Source organism: Neodiprion lecontei, chromosome 3 (genome assembly GCF_021901455.1).
Source record: "Neodiprion lecontei isolate iyNeoLeco1 chromosome 3, iyNeoLeco1.1, whole genome shotgun sequence".
Lineage (NCBI taxonomy): Eukaryota > Metazoa > Arthropoda > Insecta > Hymenoptera > Diprionidae > Neodiprion > Neodiprion lecontei.
In genome coordinates this window covers 9,817,647-9,831,564 of record NC_060262.1, presented here as the reverse complement: position 1 = coordinate 9,831,564, position 13,918 = coordinate 9,817,647, and the positions used below count along the sequence as shown (strand labels likewise).

The 13,918-nt window shown below is 38.4% G+C and overlaps 2 protein-coding genes across 2 annotated transcripts; both read left to right on the top strand.

Annotated features, from left to right (window-relative positions):
* The first annotated feature begins 3,325 nt into the window (after window positions 1–3,325).
* On the top strand, window positions 3,326–4,400 carry LOC124293409. The gene is made up of 3 exons (XM_046734253.1): window positions 3,326–3,418; window positions 3,878–4,101; window positions 4,201–4,400. Exons 1-3 carry the CDS (start codon window positions 3,336–3,338, stop codon window positions 4,398–4,400), a joined length of 507 nt encoding a protein of 168 aa, XP_046590209.1. The 5' UTR covers window positions 3,326–3,335.
* Window positions 4,401–4,694: 294 nt separating this feature from the next.
* LOC124293408 lies at window positions 4,695–5,882 on the top strand. Its single transcript, XM_046734252.1, has one exon. It carries the CDS (start codon window positions 4,695–4,697, stop codon window positions 5,880–5,882), a length of 1,188 nt encoding a protein of 395 aa, XP_046590208.1.
* The last annotated feature ends 8,036 nt before the right edge of the window (window positions 5,883–13,918 follow it).

The following is a 13,918-nucleotide window of genomic DNA, read 5'->3' as shown; positions in this document are numbered from 1 at the left end:
TCGTACACGCTTGGTTTATAGATTACTTGATTGATTCTACTGTTGGACACTTTTTTCGAAAATAATTACATTCACGTTCTTAAATGAAGAGTTGACGGTTGACGTGATTCCAAAGCTCCCATTCATCTGAAACAGAAATACAACCAATTCCCTTGATGAGGAAGAATGTCATTGCGATAGTAACGAAGTGACAAACCAGAAGAAGAGATCAAAGTACGGCGACCCAGCGTGTATTTATATAAAGCACTGATATATAACTACACTGAATTGGGTATTACCGTATACCCAACGTAAAAACTCGTACATCCAATCGAACAGCTGAATTTCCGCCATCTTGTAGGGAAAGTTATCACAAAAAGTGCGCCAGATCTGAATTTCGTAATATCAGCTTTTCAGATCCGACGACATATTTGTCACACCGTTGCGTTGACTGAAGAATATATGTTCAGTCGACGGTCACACAAAAATAAGTTTGTGACGTGTAAAATAATGTTTAATACGTTAAACGAAGAACAAATCACTTTTTCGAAAGTATATTAATATTTATCATTATGTGATGTAAAAGGTCATCTGCTGATATGACGAAAAACTTGTATTAAAGCATGATTTTTTTTGATGCTCGGAAGAAGTCTTCAATTCTCAGAGATCATCGTCCATTATCCTTTACCTAATAGTGTGCTGAGTTTCATATGGATTATTCGGAAATTCGTATAACACTACGCCAACCGTTATGGAATCAGCATCCATTGACCATCAGAGTGGAGCTCAAGACATGTGTATAACGTTTTGAATCGAATCATATCAAATTATAAGTAATAACTGTATCATTGATACCTCAGTTTTCAATTTCAACTATAATAAGATTGGGTTATGATTCAAATATTGTGATTTTTTACTCACACGATTCGTACGCTATAATACTCCTTAAATATAATTAGTGAATACTTCGTATGCTGACATGACCTCTGCAAGTTATGATTGACATTGTGAGAATATGTCTTAAGGCAGTTCTATCGGTATACGTATGAGCCAAAAGTTTTGTCCGTTCCGTATAGTTACATCCTATTTCTAGAATCAGCTGTAGGGCAAAAATTTTTAACAGAGACTGTACGCCTATACACAGAACAGTCATATACAAATGGCCACTCACACATAGACGCATAGCGACGCTGAACGCGGCAACAGCGCGATTCCCAACTTTTATAAACCGTTCAACAGTTGTATAAAATACAACCGGCAGGTTAGTATTTGTCTTTCTTTCTATAGGTAACGTTTTCTTCATTTTGTCCTATTTTAAATAAAAGTTTGCTGCATTTCACAGGCGCTTCGAAACGGAAAAATCAGCCTCTTGTGATCAGCGATGATGAGGATGAAGCTATGTTGAACTCTACACCATCTAACGTACGTCCCACTCCAGCACAAGATACTACGAAGAAAAATATTGCTAAGCTGCATATGGAGCTTGACTCAACGGAAAGGCGCAAAAGGTCTCTTGTAGCTGACGGCACTGAATTCGATAAAGCATGTAATTTGCGGCGAGAAATTGACATTTGTGAGAAGAAGCTCAAGCTTGAAGAAAAACAAAGAGTGTACTCCATGACGCACAGACAAAATCAAAAACAAAAAATAATTGAATTATGTTCAGAGAATCCCGATGCAGCCAAGTCGCTGACGCCTCGTGCTGGCCCTGGACGCCCACGTTTAGAAGAAGAACAGTCTGAATTGCTAAAAACAATAAGTGATTTAGCCCTGTTTGGTGCTTCTGCTGAAGAGCGACGCCCTTGTGAGATAGTTCGAACGGTCCATACGCTTCCAGAACTCACAAATAAACTAAGCGAGTTGGGATTTAATATTTCACGGAGTGCTACTTATATTCGACTATTGCCTAGACGAGTAAATACACGAGAAGCTAAGCGCCATGTAGTGACTGTGCCGGTGAAGCTAAGTCGTCCTGAAGCTGACCATCATGAGGCACACAAAGACCAATGCTTTTCTGTGGCCTCCATAAGGTCGCTGGAAACGATAGCCTCAGTACTTGGTCCTGACTCCGTAATTTTTTTATCTCAGGATGACAAAGCCCGCGTCCCCATCGGCCTGACAGCGGCGAACAAGCAGGCGCCATTATTAATGAACGTTGATTATAAAGTGTCGTTACCAGATAACGACTTTGTGATTGCTTCGAGGCACAAATTAATTCCAAGCGTATATGCTTTATGTGGAGTGAAACCCAATGAGATGGGACGACCAGAAGCTGTTTCATATAGTGGACCAACTTACATAGCAATACGAAGTGGCAAGCACTCTTCGTCAACTGCAACTAGTCACGCTCAAAATTTGGACACTCTTTTAACAATTGAGACTTTTTCCAAATTTATAAAGAATATAGACAGCAAAGTTAAACCTGTTCTTATAATTTCAAGTGACGGTGGGCCTGACGAGAATCCGCGATATCGCAAAGTGATCGCACACGCCATAGAGCATGTTAAACAATATGATTTAGACGCAGTATTTATTGTGACTAATGCCCCTGGCAGGAGCGCATTCAACAGAGTAGAAAGACGCAGGCTCCACTCAGTCGAGAACTAACAGGCGTTGTTCTTCCCCATGATTTTTTTGGGACACATCTTCACTCCAGCGGCAGAACATTAGACGAAAGTCTCGAAAAGGATAATTTCAAAAAGGCAGGGGATATTTTGGCTGAAATATGGTCTGCAGTGTGCATTGACGGACACGAAGTAGTCGCTAAATATATAGACCCGAATAATCACACTTCCAGCGTTCCAGACCTGCCAGCCGAAGAATGGTACACTGAGCACGTTAGAGAGAGCGAGATTTATTCCAGGTACATTGCAGTTGGTTCACATTAAATTTTGATGCGTGCCTATTTTATTTTTTTTTTTTTAATTTTCTAACGAGTACGAATATCAAAATATTTTATTAGGAGTTACTAAGGGAAATTGTTTTTAATTTTTTTTTAGGTTGTAAAATGCGATGACCATAAGTGCTGCAACCCACGCCGGAGTGATCTGCATATGATTCTTCACGACCGTTTTCTGCCACCTCCATACCCTATCACTCAAGTTGATGGACACTTGACAATTCCGGACTTTAAAGAGCATGACGGAAAGTCATTTGCTCCATTTCTGATACACCACTGCCTACCGATTCAACCGCTGAATGCCTTCATCAGCACGCCTTATGATCTCTATTGCCCAAGTGTCCGAGATGATTTATAGAAAAGATGCAGCAGTACATGCGGTATTTACTTTGCATCTAGCACAAGAGCTGCAGAGCACAGGTGAGCAGCCCACATTGCACCAGCTAAGCAAGCGCGTATGTTCCGCAAAGTACGACCCTCACGGATTGTCACAAGACGAGCTGATGAGTTACTGTGCGCAAGCGCCAACGGATTAGAGTGGTTAGATCAGAACGAAGTTGAAGTAGCAGATGAATTTAGTGAAAATCATATGGACATGTTGGTTCCAATAGTCTCTCTTAAGACCGCGCATGATTCTCCATGGACTGAATTAGAGTTGATATTCTTTTTTAATCATAGTAGTTACGATTTAAGTATTCTATTGTTAAATTTTTATTACACTTATAATTAAACTCTCAGCAATATTGATTACTAGTCTTAACTAATCGTAAATAAAAGCACGAAGCAAATTTTGTTTTTTTTTTACAATAACAATTTGACGTGTTTACGTAAGAAACCCACATTTTGAAAAATCTCACGTGAGATTCGGGGGAAGGGGGAGTGGATTAGGTCGAATCTCACGACATCTCACCAGGGGGGGAGGGAGGGACAGAAAATTAAAAAAAACACCTCACGTAATTTATGGATGACCCCTAACCTCAAATTTTCGTTTGACGGTAGGCGTATTGTTGACCTACAATATCTTTCGGACCATTTGAAATGCATCAAATGCAAAAAAGATATTTTCTTGAGGAATACGGTAGAGAAATCGCGAATGGGTCTGAACTGTATGTTAAATATTCCCTGCGAAGAGTGTTCAACGATGATACAAGTGCACACCGGAAAAATGCATGGCACAGGAGATAATAAAAATCGAGCCGACGTCAATACGAAAGCTGTGTTGGGTGAGTAAATTATTTTGATAAATTATAGGATGCTATATGATAATCCAAAATGAGTTAAGTAGAACCGGTAGAACCTAAATATCTCAAATATTTTTTTAGGCGCTGTTCACTCCGGCATTGGGGAAACCGCTTTGAACAAGCTATTGGCCTGTTTGAGTGTTCCTCCGATATCAGCAAACCTGTACAAGAGATGTGAACGGGAAATCGGGCCAGCTATAGAAGCTGCTGCAAAAGACTCGTGTCGGAAAGCTGCGGAGGATGAAAAACAATTAGTGATAGCTAATAATAAGCTAAAATAGGATTTATTGTATAAATTAGTAATTAGATTTTTATAGCATTTTACAGCTATTTTTATAGGAATTTTGTATATGAATAATTGTATAATACGATTTTTCTCTGGTTTTTCACCTACAGACGTTTTTCACCAAATACTTGTATTTTTATCAATTGTAGTGGATGTTGACAAATAAACGGGAACATTTGACAATTTTTGAGTTTTATAGTTTTTCAAGCATCCTACAGATTTTCTCTTTCTTTTTTTTTTCTCTACCGTAATCAGGCCGAAAGACGTAGTCCAAGAGATCTTCCCTTTCATGGAGTCTCTGAGAGCTTCGACTAGTGTCGACGTTCAGCACCCTGAAGGTACAGAGGACGCCTTGGAGAAAAGAAAAACATTTGATACAGGCGTTGGGAATATCGTCAACATCATCGTGTCATATGATATGGGTTGGAGCAAACGCGGCAACGGACGGAGCTACAATAGCTTAAATGGTTATGGTACCATAACCGGATTCCTAAGTGTCAAAGTTTTAGATTTCGCATCGCGTAATAAGAAATGCAGACGTTGCACCGCTGGTCATGATAAATCCGACCATGATTGCCGACAAAACTTTTCTGGTAGTGCTAAGGCGATGGATCCTGATGTAGGAGCAACTCTGGTCAATGACAGTACGATCCTCAAAGAAACTGGATTAAACGTCAAAGTGCTTATCGGTGACGAAGACAGTTCAACAATCGCTGCAGTACGACAAAACAATCCTCAGTCAGTTCATGAATTAACAGATGCAAATCATCTGAGGAAAAATTTTATGAGCGCATTATACGATTTGAGAAAAAATTTCAAAGAAATGAGGGATAAGGAAGTTATCCCCCATTTAAAGAAATGTTTCTCTTACGCTTTGGTTCAAAATAAAGGGGACAGCGCCAACTTAACCAAAAGTCTTCGCAATATTCCCGAGCATTTCATCGGTCGCCACGAAAATTGCGGAACGTGGTGCAAAGAGCCGCACAAAATAGTGCTACAAAACGTACAACAGTACGCAAAATTGTCGGAAATATTCGAGAAATATGCGGGCAACGCTGCTAAATTTTCGGTTGTCGCTTCACGTCAGCCGAACGAAAGTTTTAACAACATGATGGCTCACAAAACGCCGGAAAACTGTTGTTATAGTCTGAGCAAAGCAGCGGATTATAGATTAGTCAGTACCGTGTGCACGAAAAACGAAGGAGAAATGTATATTTTGAACGTCAATTCAAAATATTTGAATCTTTCTCCTGGAAAATACACCAAATCTTTTAGTAAGAAGTTGGACCAGAAGAAAAAAAAGAGAGCGGTAAAGGCAAAATTGGCTTCAAGTAAAGCACGTCGAAATGTACTCGCTCAAAAGACAGAAACTCGTAGAAAATCAATGGAGAAGTCTGAAGGGACACGATACAAGAGAAATTGTGGTATGGATATCGACGTTCAAAATTCTACAAGTATTAATTTAATGTACCACTGAGAAATACTGCTGAAAATTTACTCGATGTTTTTTTATCTAAGAATGACTGCAACATCATCTATTTCGATCTCGAAACATCTGGGTTGTCGAAAAATTCAGAAATTTTACAAATTGCAGCAAAATTTAAGGATCGAAAGTTCAGTGTGTATGTCAATCCATCAAAAGCTATTGATTCTACTGCGTCCAGAATTACAGGACTGAAGTTCATAAAGGGACATCTGTTTTTTAACGGCAAACGAGTCCCGTCGATGTCACCGCGGGATGCTTTAGAATCATTTCAAGAATTTATCGACTTCTCGTCCAAACCTTGCATTTTTGTAGCCAATAATGTTTCGTTCGATTCCGGTCATTTGCTTCGGTATATTATCGAAAATGGAATGATTGCTAATTTTCAAAAGATCGCGGGATTTTCAGACAGCATGGTGATTTTGCGAAAAGTTTTACCTGAAAGAAAAAAAGAAAATAGAATGTTTAAACTGGAGACGTTGGCGCGTAATTTTTTGAAATTAAAAATAACTGACGAATTTCACGAAGCATTATTTGATGCTGAAATATTAGAGCAGTTGTGCCATCTGCTTATCAAGAAGGAAAATTTTTGTTTGCACTGTAAACCATATAAAAACTCAGTGTTGATGAAAATTTGTGCACCATCATTGCAAAATTTGAAAGGCGTAGTTTCGGACGAAATAATAAAAAAAATAGCAAGCGCTGGGTTCGATTTCGAAATTCTGACAACAGTTTACTCTACAGGCGGAGAAGCTGCAATTCGAGAATGAATGGCCAAAGAAACAACTGCAAAAAAACCACGCGTCACCAAAATGAAAAAAATTATTGATAACATCATAGCGCGCCTGCAAAGCAGGTCTTAACTTAAAACTGTTAAGTATATCGAAAAATATTGAGTTTTCGTCATTTCGTATAAAATCTTCGTTAATACTTTGTTTTTCCATAATAAAAATTTGTGTGTCATTATTTCATTACAATTTCAATAAATCTTTGTCAATCGTTTAGAAACAAACGAACATTCTTTCCCTTATCTTGCCAAAAACAGAAAACTTGGGCTCTATCGATTTAAATTTCGCGAGCATATTGCCCGCTGCCGCCTTACATCGTTGCCACATCGTCACAATCACTCTCCTTCACGTTCAGTGTCGGGTGCAAATTATAGCTTTCGACAGACGACTAATCCGAAACTAGATGGTCGAACATTTTCATTTTTTGTTTCAAATGATCTTTACATATTTGAGTACATCGTGTTCACTTTTCGAACAAATGGTAAGATCCGTTCTCTAGTTATAATTACTTATGTAACTGAAGTCAGAGTCTCTCACGGGTTGAGTATAGAAAACGTTCCCCAGAAAAATGATTTTTGATAGCGTTTATTTAACAAACTAGATGGTGAATCGGTTTAAAAATTTGAGCATTTCTTTATAACTGTACTTTCTATATATCAAAATTTCAAATGAGTCGTAAGATTTTGAAGAAACCATAGAACTGCCTTAAACAGGTCAAAAAAATTATAAGCCTCGGCTGAAAAGTCAGTTTTGTAATGTAAAAATTCGTCTCTATTGAACATCATTTATAATGGCTAAACTATAGTACTATATTAACTTGACGGTAAAAATTCACATGATACGTTTGTAGAGAATTCAAATGCTCGACAAATTTAGAGAAAAAGAAATCTAATATCTTCCCCATGTTATTTTATATTGGAAAAAAATTGAATTCTCAGAGCGACATTTCGAAATTGGTTGTATAAGAGATATCTTTTAGTGAGGATTCCTTCCGGCTGTATGTGAAAAGTGTTTTACAAGTGAAAGCCCGAGAAAAATTTCTGTGAGTTATACTTACACTTGTATGTTATTTATTGTTAGTTATAAGACTCGGTAACCGAGTTCGCTATTTGAGGTTTTTTTTTTTTTATAAGAAAATGTAATATTTCTAAAATCGAATATTTCAATCTCGACCCGAAGTTCACTGACAACAAAGTGAAAAAGAATACGTTATTGCATGCTTGTTCAATATAATTACTGACATAATATTCGGGAAAAAGTTTTTTTCAAATATTTCAAGTGAGAAATTCACTTGCATTTTGATGACTTACTGATAAAATTTTACAATTTAGATTATAGATTTAGTCTGCAAGGATAATTCTATAAAATCAACGAAAATATCCTGATTTGCAATTTCTAATCTGGCCGTTTTTAAAACGATCAATGAGGTGAAATAATAGTATCAGAAATACAGATTTTAGTATTAGACATTTATTTGTCAATTCAATCATTAACAATGACAACAGAGCGTTACAAATTAAATATGCGAGTTCTTATCATTACATACACACATCATTATATGAGTTACGTTATAATCGGTTCAAAATTATCATCACATTCTAATCAATGCATGATAAATTTCATAGAAATGTAACATTAAATGTTTTAAACCTATATGTTACACCTATCCCTCTAACAGAAACACTTGGATGAAATTTTTTTTTTATGTTTGAAATTTTTTTTTTTTTCTATTCTACTATACCGCTAGTATTATTATCAAATCGTTCACGTTACTTTGACGGCCTTCAACATTTATTGTCAATCGAAAGAATTACTAGTTGCCGTCAGAGAAAAATGGAGAAACTTTGAAATATGTCTAAGGATTAAGAAATTTACAAAAATGGAGAAACTGAAAAATGCTTAAGAATTGCGATATCGATACAAGCATAAGTCTTAGTCAATAACTTGCGTGAGTAATGAACTCACTCAGCGAACGGCTCGCGAACCTTCACAGAATCCTGAATCGATGACCAGCGGGTCGCGGAACCTGACCTTCTTGGGACTGGCTTTCCTGTTTTGATCGAAGGTCCTTTCCCAGCCGTCTTGCCCGTCAGCCTGCGGCGAACGGATGCAACTTCCGCCTCGCTCTTGACCATTCTTCTTCTTGTCTTTTGGTAGCGATGACCAGATCGCACCGCCTTTCACGGTGCAGGTCGTAAACGTTATCTCTCCGTTTCTGTCCCTCCCTTGCACTACGTAGGTGTAGGATGGACGTTTGGTTCTCGAACCCGACGCCTTGTGAAAGCTACAAGAGGGACGTGGGTTGCTCGAACATGAAGCCCTGGAACGGAAAGCGCTGCCCGAACTCTTGGCGGTGATCGAGATGGGCCGATTCTCTTTTTCGTCGTCCTCCTTGCATTCCAGTGCCTCCAGCAGCTTCTTCACGAAGTTCGCAGAAGTTGAAGATGAGTAGCTTGACATTGCCTTCTCCGATCACGACATTTCGCGTTCAGTTCCTCGATTATTTCTTCTACGAAACTTCTGGTCGGCGATCGTTGCTCGTGTCTTTGTATAATCTTTTCCATGACAGTCGACTTCCTTGACTACACGAAGAAGCGGTTGTGGTCCTCCGCATCCAATTCGTCTTCGAGAAAATTGTCCCTCTTGTCTGTCTCTTCGGATTTCATTTCGCTATCGGTCAGGATCTCCTCAATATCACTCAGCCACCTTTCGCCCTGCGTTTTCACCGGGCAATTAAATTTTTTCGGAGTCGATGTGGCTAATGGTAGTATTTGCTTAATGTTTTCGAGGCTCGAAATTTCCGACGACGAGACTTAGTTACAGTCCATGTTATCCTCGGGCGGTTCCTGGTCTTCCGAACTCGACTTCTTCGCCGGAGCGAATTCCTCGACGCGAATTACGCTGTCGGTGCTAACGACCATCTCGTCTTCCTCCAGGTTGTCTAGTTTCTCCGTAGGAACAGGCGGAAGGACCAGGTTCAAGTTCTCTACCTTCGGTGACCCTGACATTTTCGGCAATGTCTTACTCACGTGCATCTTCGAGTAAGCCGCTGACAGTTCCATGATCTCCCCACGCATGTCTAATTCCGGACGTGGAGACAGTCGTGCGGTCCTTGTCAAAATCGGCGTCGCACCGGCTGTAAAAACAAAATGATACAATTTTAAATAAGACACCGTTTGTCAGCCGCCAAAAAATTGATTTTTCTAAAGAAACGAGACGTTGAATTCAATTTATTTCCCGAATTTGAGAATCAAGTTTTTCGAAAATCATGAGGTTAAAATTTCTAATTTTTCTTTTACCTTTTTTTTCATACAAAGGTACGTTCGTTGCAAATATTTCAATACCCGGAACATAGATCCTTCAGACGATGAGTATGGAGCATTCAATTAAAGATTTGAACCGCGTATCTAACTGTCGTTTAACTTGGTTCGTTTACACCGCTATTTTGTAATGACACATCGATTCTTACCTTCCATTGCCGCCATGTACTTTTTGCCGAGTTCGATCAAGTGTGCCTTAGTCGATTGAAAGCTCTTCCTAGTGGATGGGCGGCTCAGGGTCGGTCGTGGGGCAGTCATCCTACCTCTACGCCTATTCTTAAAGCAATCGGGCATCGTCAGCCGCTCGAATGATTTCTTCGCCCTCATTTCGATTTCGCTCGGTCGACGTGGCTTCTGAAAAAAGTAGGAAAGAAACATGGTTATAATCGTGTCATTTATTCGGAAAAAGACGAACACTCGAAAGTTCTCAAAATAACCATTACGTCTATTAGTATCGTTGAAACATCAACGTCTGTGTCAAATTAGCAAAAGAATAAATAAAAAAAGTTCAAAACTTTTCAACTTACGTCTTCTTCGTCGTTTTGGCAAGTTGTGTTGCTGAAACAGCCGGGAACAGACATCGAAGCCATCGTAGTCGATTTTTTTTTTCCTACTCAACAACTAGACGGATCAAACTTTAAATCCAACTGGACTTGAACAGATTCCGTTCGAAACTTTAACTCGGGATACCTTGCAACGTCAAGGGCTAGCTCAGACTCTACAGGTGTTACTATCTCTGCGATTGACTGAGGAATAATGCTCATCGGGTCAAGACGTGCGATATTTATACTCTACGCTAGAAATACCGTTATCACCGCCAGTTTCAGGCTGACCAATCAGGTGCCGCCCTAATGAGCAAAGGGACTACCTGGCCGGCCGAAGGGTGTTTGTGATTCGATGGTCCGCCCGAACCTCTGCTGCACTCGCCTTGCAGCAGACTTTTCGAAAATGTCGGGAGTGGGGCGGTGCGGTATTAGATTTTAACATTTTTCGATCTGGGTAAAAAATTAGAAATATCGAAAAATTGAAGGGTCGTAATATCAAATATCCAAAAACGTGAAAGCGTTACTCTTACATTTGAATAATGTAAAAAGTCGAAGGGTGGAATAAGGCGAAGCACAAGATATGGATTTGAATCATGACGATTGTATGTTCCGGTCTTAATCATTCCGAAGACTTTATATTTTGGCATTTCTACATTTTTAAATTCTATGAAATAGATTTTCGCGGTTTAGAAAATTCTATGCTGTGAAGCTTCACCATTTTTATCCTTTAACCGAAAAATTTGCGTACATCTTCTATTCAGGGAAAAGAAGAGATTTTGTGCCATTCTTATCATGGTTATCGGACGAAAATATTTCTCAAGTCTATCGGAAATGAATTCCGACGAATCCCGTTCTCGTACGTATTGAGCGGTGATGCTTTTTTATTTATTCAACTGATTGTGGTTGTTATTGTTCAGGCTTCTAATTATTGACTGGAGCATTTTCTTTCACACGGTTGTCCCAAGTTTAAAACAAGTTTATCATTTTTCTTGGATTTGTTTTTCTACAACGTGTATACTCGTTCATGTATCGTTGTACGAAGCTAAAAAAATGCCGATTTTGAACACGTTGAAGAGATTTTCCACATTCTTTGTCGGCAAACGATCATTTCGAGCAATCGTCCAATCGCGAATTATTTTTACTTCTATTTACACGCTTCTGATTCCGAAAAATGTTCTTCTCATCGTTTTTCGAAATACGGACGAATTGAAAATAAATAATACTCTTGAAAAAAGGTACACTGAGAAAAAAATGTTATCGGATTTCATAAATATTAATTGATCCAAATAATCCATACGTTTGTAAAGTCGTGAGACCACATTTATTCAAAGCGACAATTTATGTACTTTTTAAATCACGTCTGAACACGTAATGTACTACTCTAGGGCATATAAATGTTGTGTAAATTTGCTGGGCTACATAATTTAAAATTTTTTTTTCGATACGTTGTGCTATTGTTATTGATTGCCACCGAACAAGTGTAGCAGCGTCACTCCAAAATAGTTTTTGGAAAACATGGTTGGATCAAAACTATAACCCAACATATCGCTTCGGATACCCTTACGAAAAAAAACCCTTAATATGGGGGTGAATTCGTACCCTCAATTCTTTTTTTATGGGAATTCAGCAATACCTATGAATTAGGGCTACGAATTGACACCCAAGTTGAGGGTTTTTTCCGTGAAGGTATCGTTGGCAGATTCCTATGAATCTAGATTAATTTAATGCGAAGGATTCGGGTACACAAGCATTTTTGAAGCTACTTTTCAATCGAGGAATCTTGCCGTCTGCAAGTGATTGAAATTGGTACCACTTCAAATCAATCATCATTTCGATTAAAAAATGTGAAACATGCACGTCAACGTCGGGGTGACCTCTGGTCAGGGAATTCTGGAAAACCTGGAAAACCTGAAAACGTCATGGAATTCTGCAATTCCCGCATAGTCAGGGAACCGTTTACCATATACTTTTTTCATACAAATACGTCCCAAAGTTTTTTTGAGCTTTAGATAAATTAGATCGAATACCAATTTTCTTACCATCACCGCAAGGTTCGCTTCAAACTTTGATTATTCCTGAATATTACATTACAAACGACTGCGCATCGGCTAGCTGTGACAGTGTAACTGAAGTTACAGTTAGTATTATCGAAAAAAAAAAAAAATGGGTGCGTGTACTCATATACGCGTGTGAGAAGTTATACTTCTTTGGCATCATCAAAAAACAATAAAACAAATAACGGATGTCTTACATTATATTTGAATAATCTTTTAAATTTTTGTCACGAACTTTTTATTAAATGTTCTATTAAATTTATTTCTTCATTTTGTATATATCAAAAAACCAACAATAAATACTCTACATTGATAATTTAATAATATTTAGTATCAATTAAATTGAATAATGATATTTTAATTTATATCAATAAATAATACATACGGCTAACTAACCTCAATTATATTGGAGCACTTGAAAAAGTATTTGAGCACAATTTTTTCACTAATATTCACAAATAGTAAATAATATTAATCCAAATATTCCATTTAAATTACTACTGAAAATATTTTATTACCACATATATAATTCGCACTTGTATGAAAATAAAACACGTGTTGTGACTCGAGACTCAATGAATTCGGTTGAGTAGGCAACTTCATCCTGTTAATTTTGTGTTACAGTGATACGCGCTCATCTTAAAATTTCACTCTCATCAGTTTTTCATAACGCGCCTAAAGAAGTATAACTTCAAAAAGTAGAAATTGTATGGAAAATACCTCTTTTTTCTCAATATGTTTTAACGAATATAGTCAAATGTTGCAGGGAAAATGATAAGATTTTTGTCTGGAAAACCTGGAAAAGTCGGGGAATATCGTGATTGATATTCACTGGCTACGCTGCAGCTTAGTCAGACCGAGTGAAGTACGATCGTACACTCTTGGATATAGTGGTGAAATGGTTTACATGAATTCCAAGTATGACTCGTCGATTCAATACATTGCTGGACCTTATTCGGGCCTTTCAATTATTCTCGCGTTAACATTGTTCCTGGAACTTCTGTGGTCGACTCCGTTTGCAAATAATGTTCCGAAGTTCATCGGCGTCACTTTATTGGGGGTCAGGTAAACCGGACGTCTGGCAGCGTGTCTCGTACCCCCGGGATGGCTCTTTCTCAAGTGCGATTCCTGCCTAGTGCAATTAAAAATTCACCACCTACCCCGGGTAGGAAAGGCGAGAATCATGTTGGGGAATTATAAGCCGCTCGATATTGTCGGGTTAATAACCGCATTTCCGTTGACATTTGAGACTTGTAACTGCATCCTTCATTGTCGGATTTGGATTATGGACTTCGCCCGGGCTCGTCTATTCGAAGAAGGACA

Bases quoted from the DNA above. Each gene is read 5' to 3' on its own strand.
- LOC124293409 (XM_046734253.1), top strand. From the start codon at position 3,336: ATGTTCCGCAAAGTACGACCCTCACGGATTGTCACAAGACGAGCTGAT. The intron at 3,419-3,877 runs GTTAGATCAGAA...GTTTGACGGTAG, and splicing joins AGCGCCAACGGATTAGAGTG to GCGTATTGTTGACCTACAAT. The intron at 4,102-4,200 runs GTGAGTAAATTA...ATATTTTTTTAG, and splicing joins CAATACGAAAGCTGTGTTGG to GCGCTGTTCACTCCGGCATT.
- LOC124293408 (XM_046734252.1), top strand. From the start codon at position 4,695: ATGGAGTCTCTGAGAGCTTCGACTAGTGTCGACGTTCAGCACCCTGAA.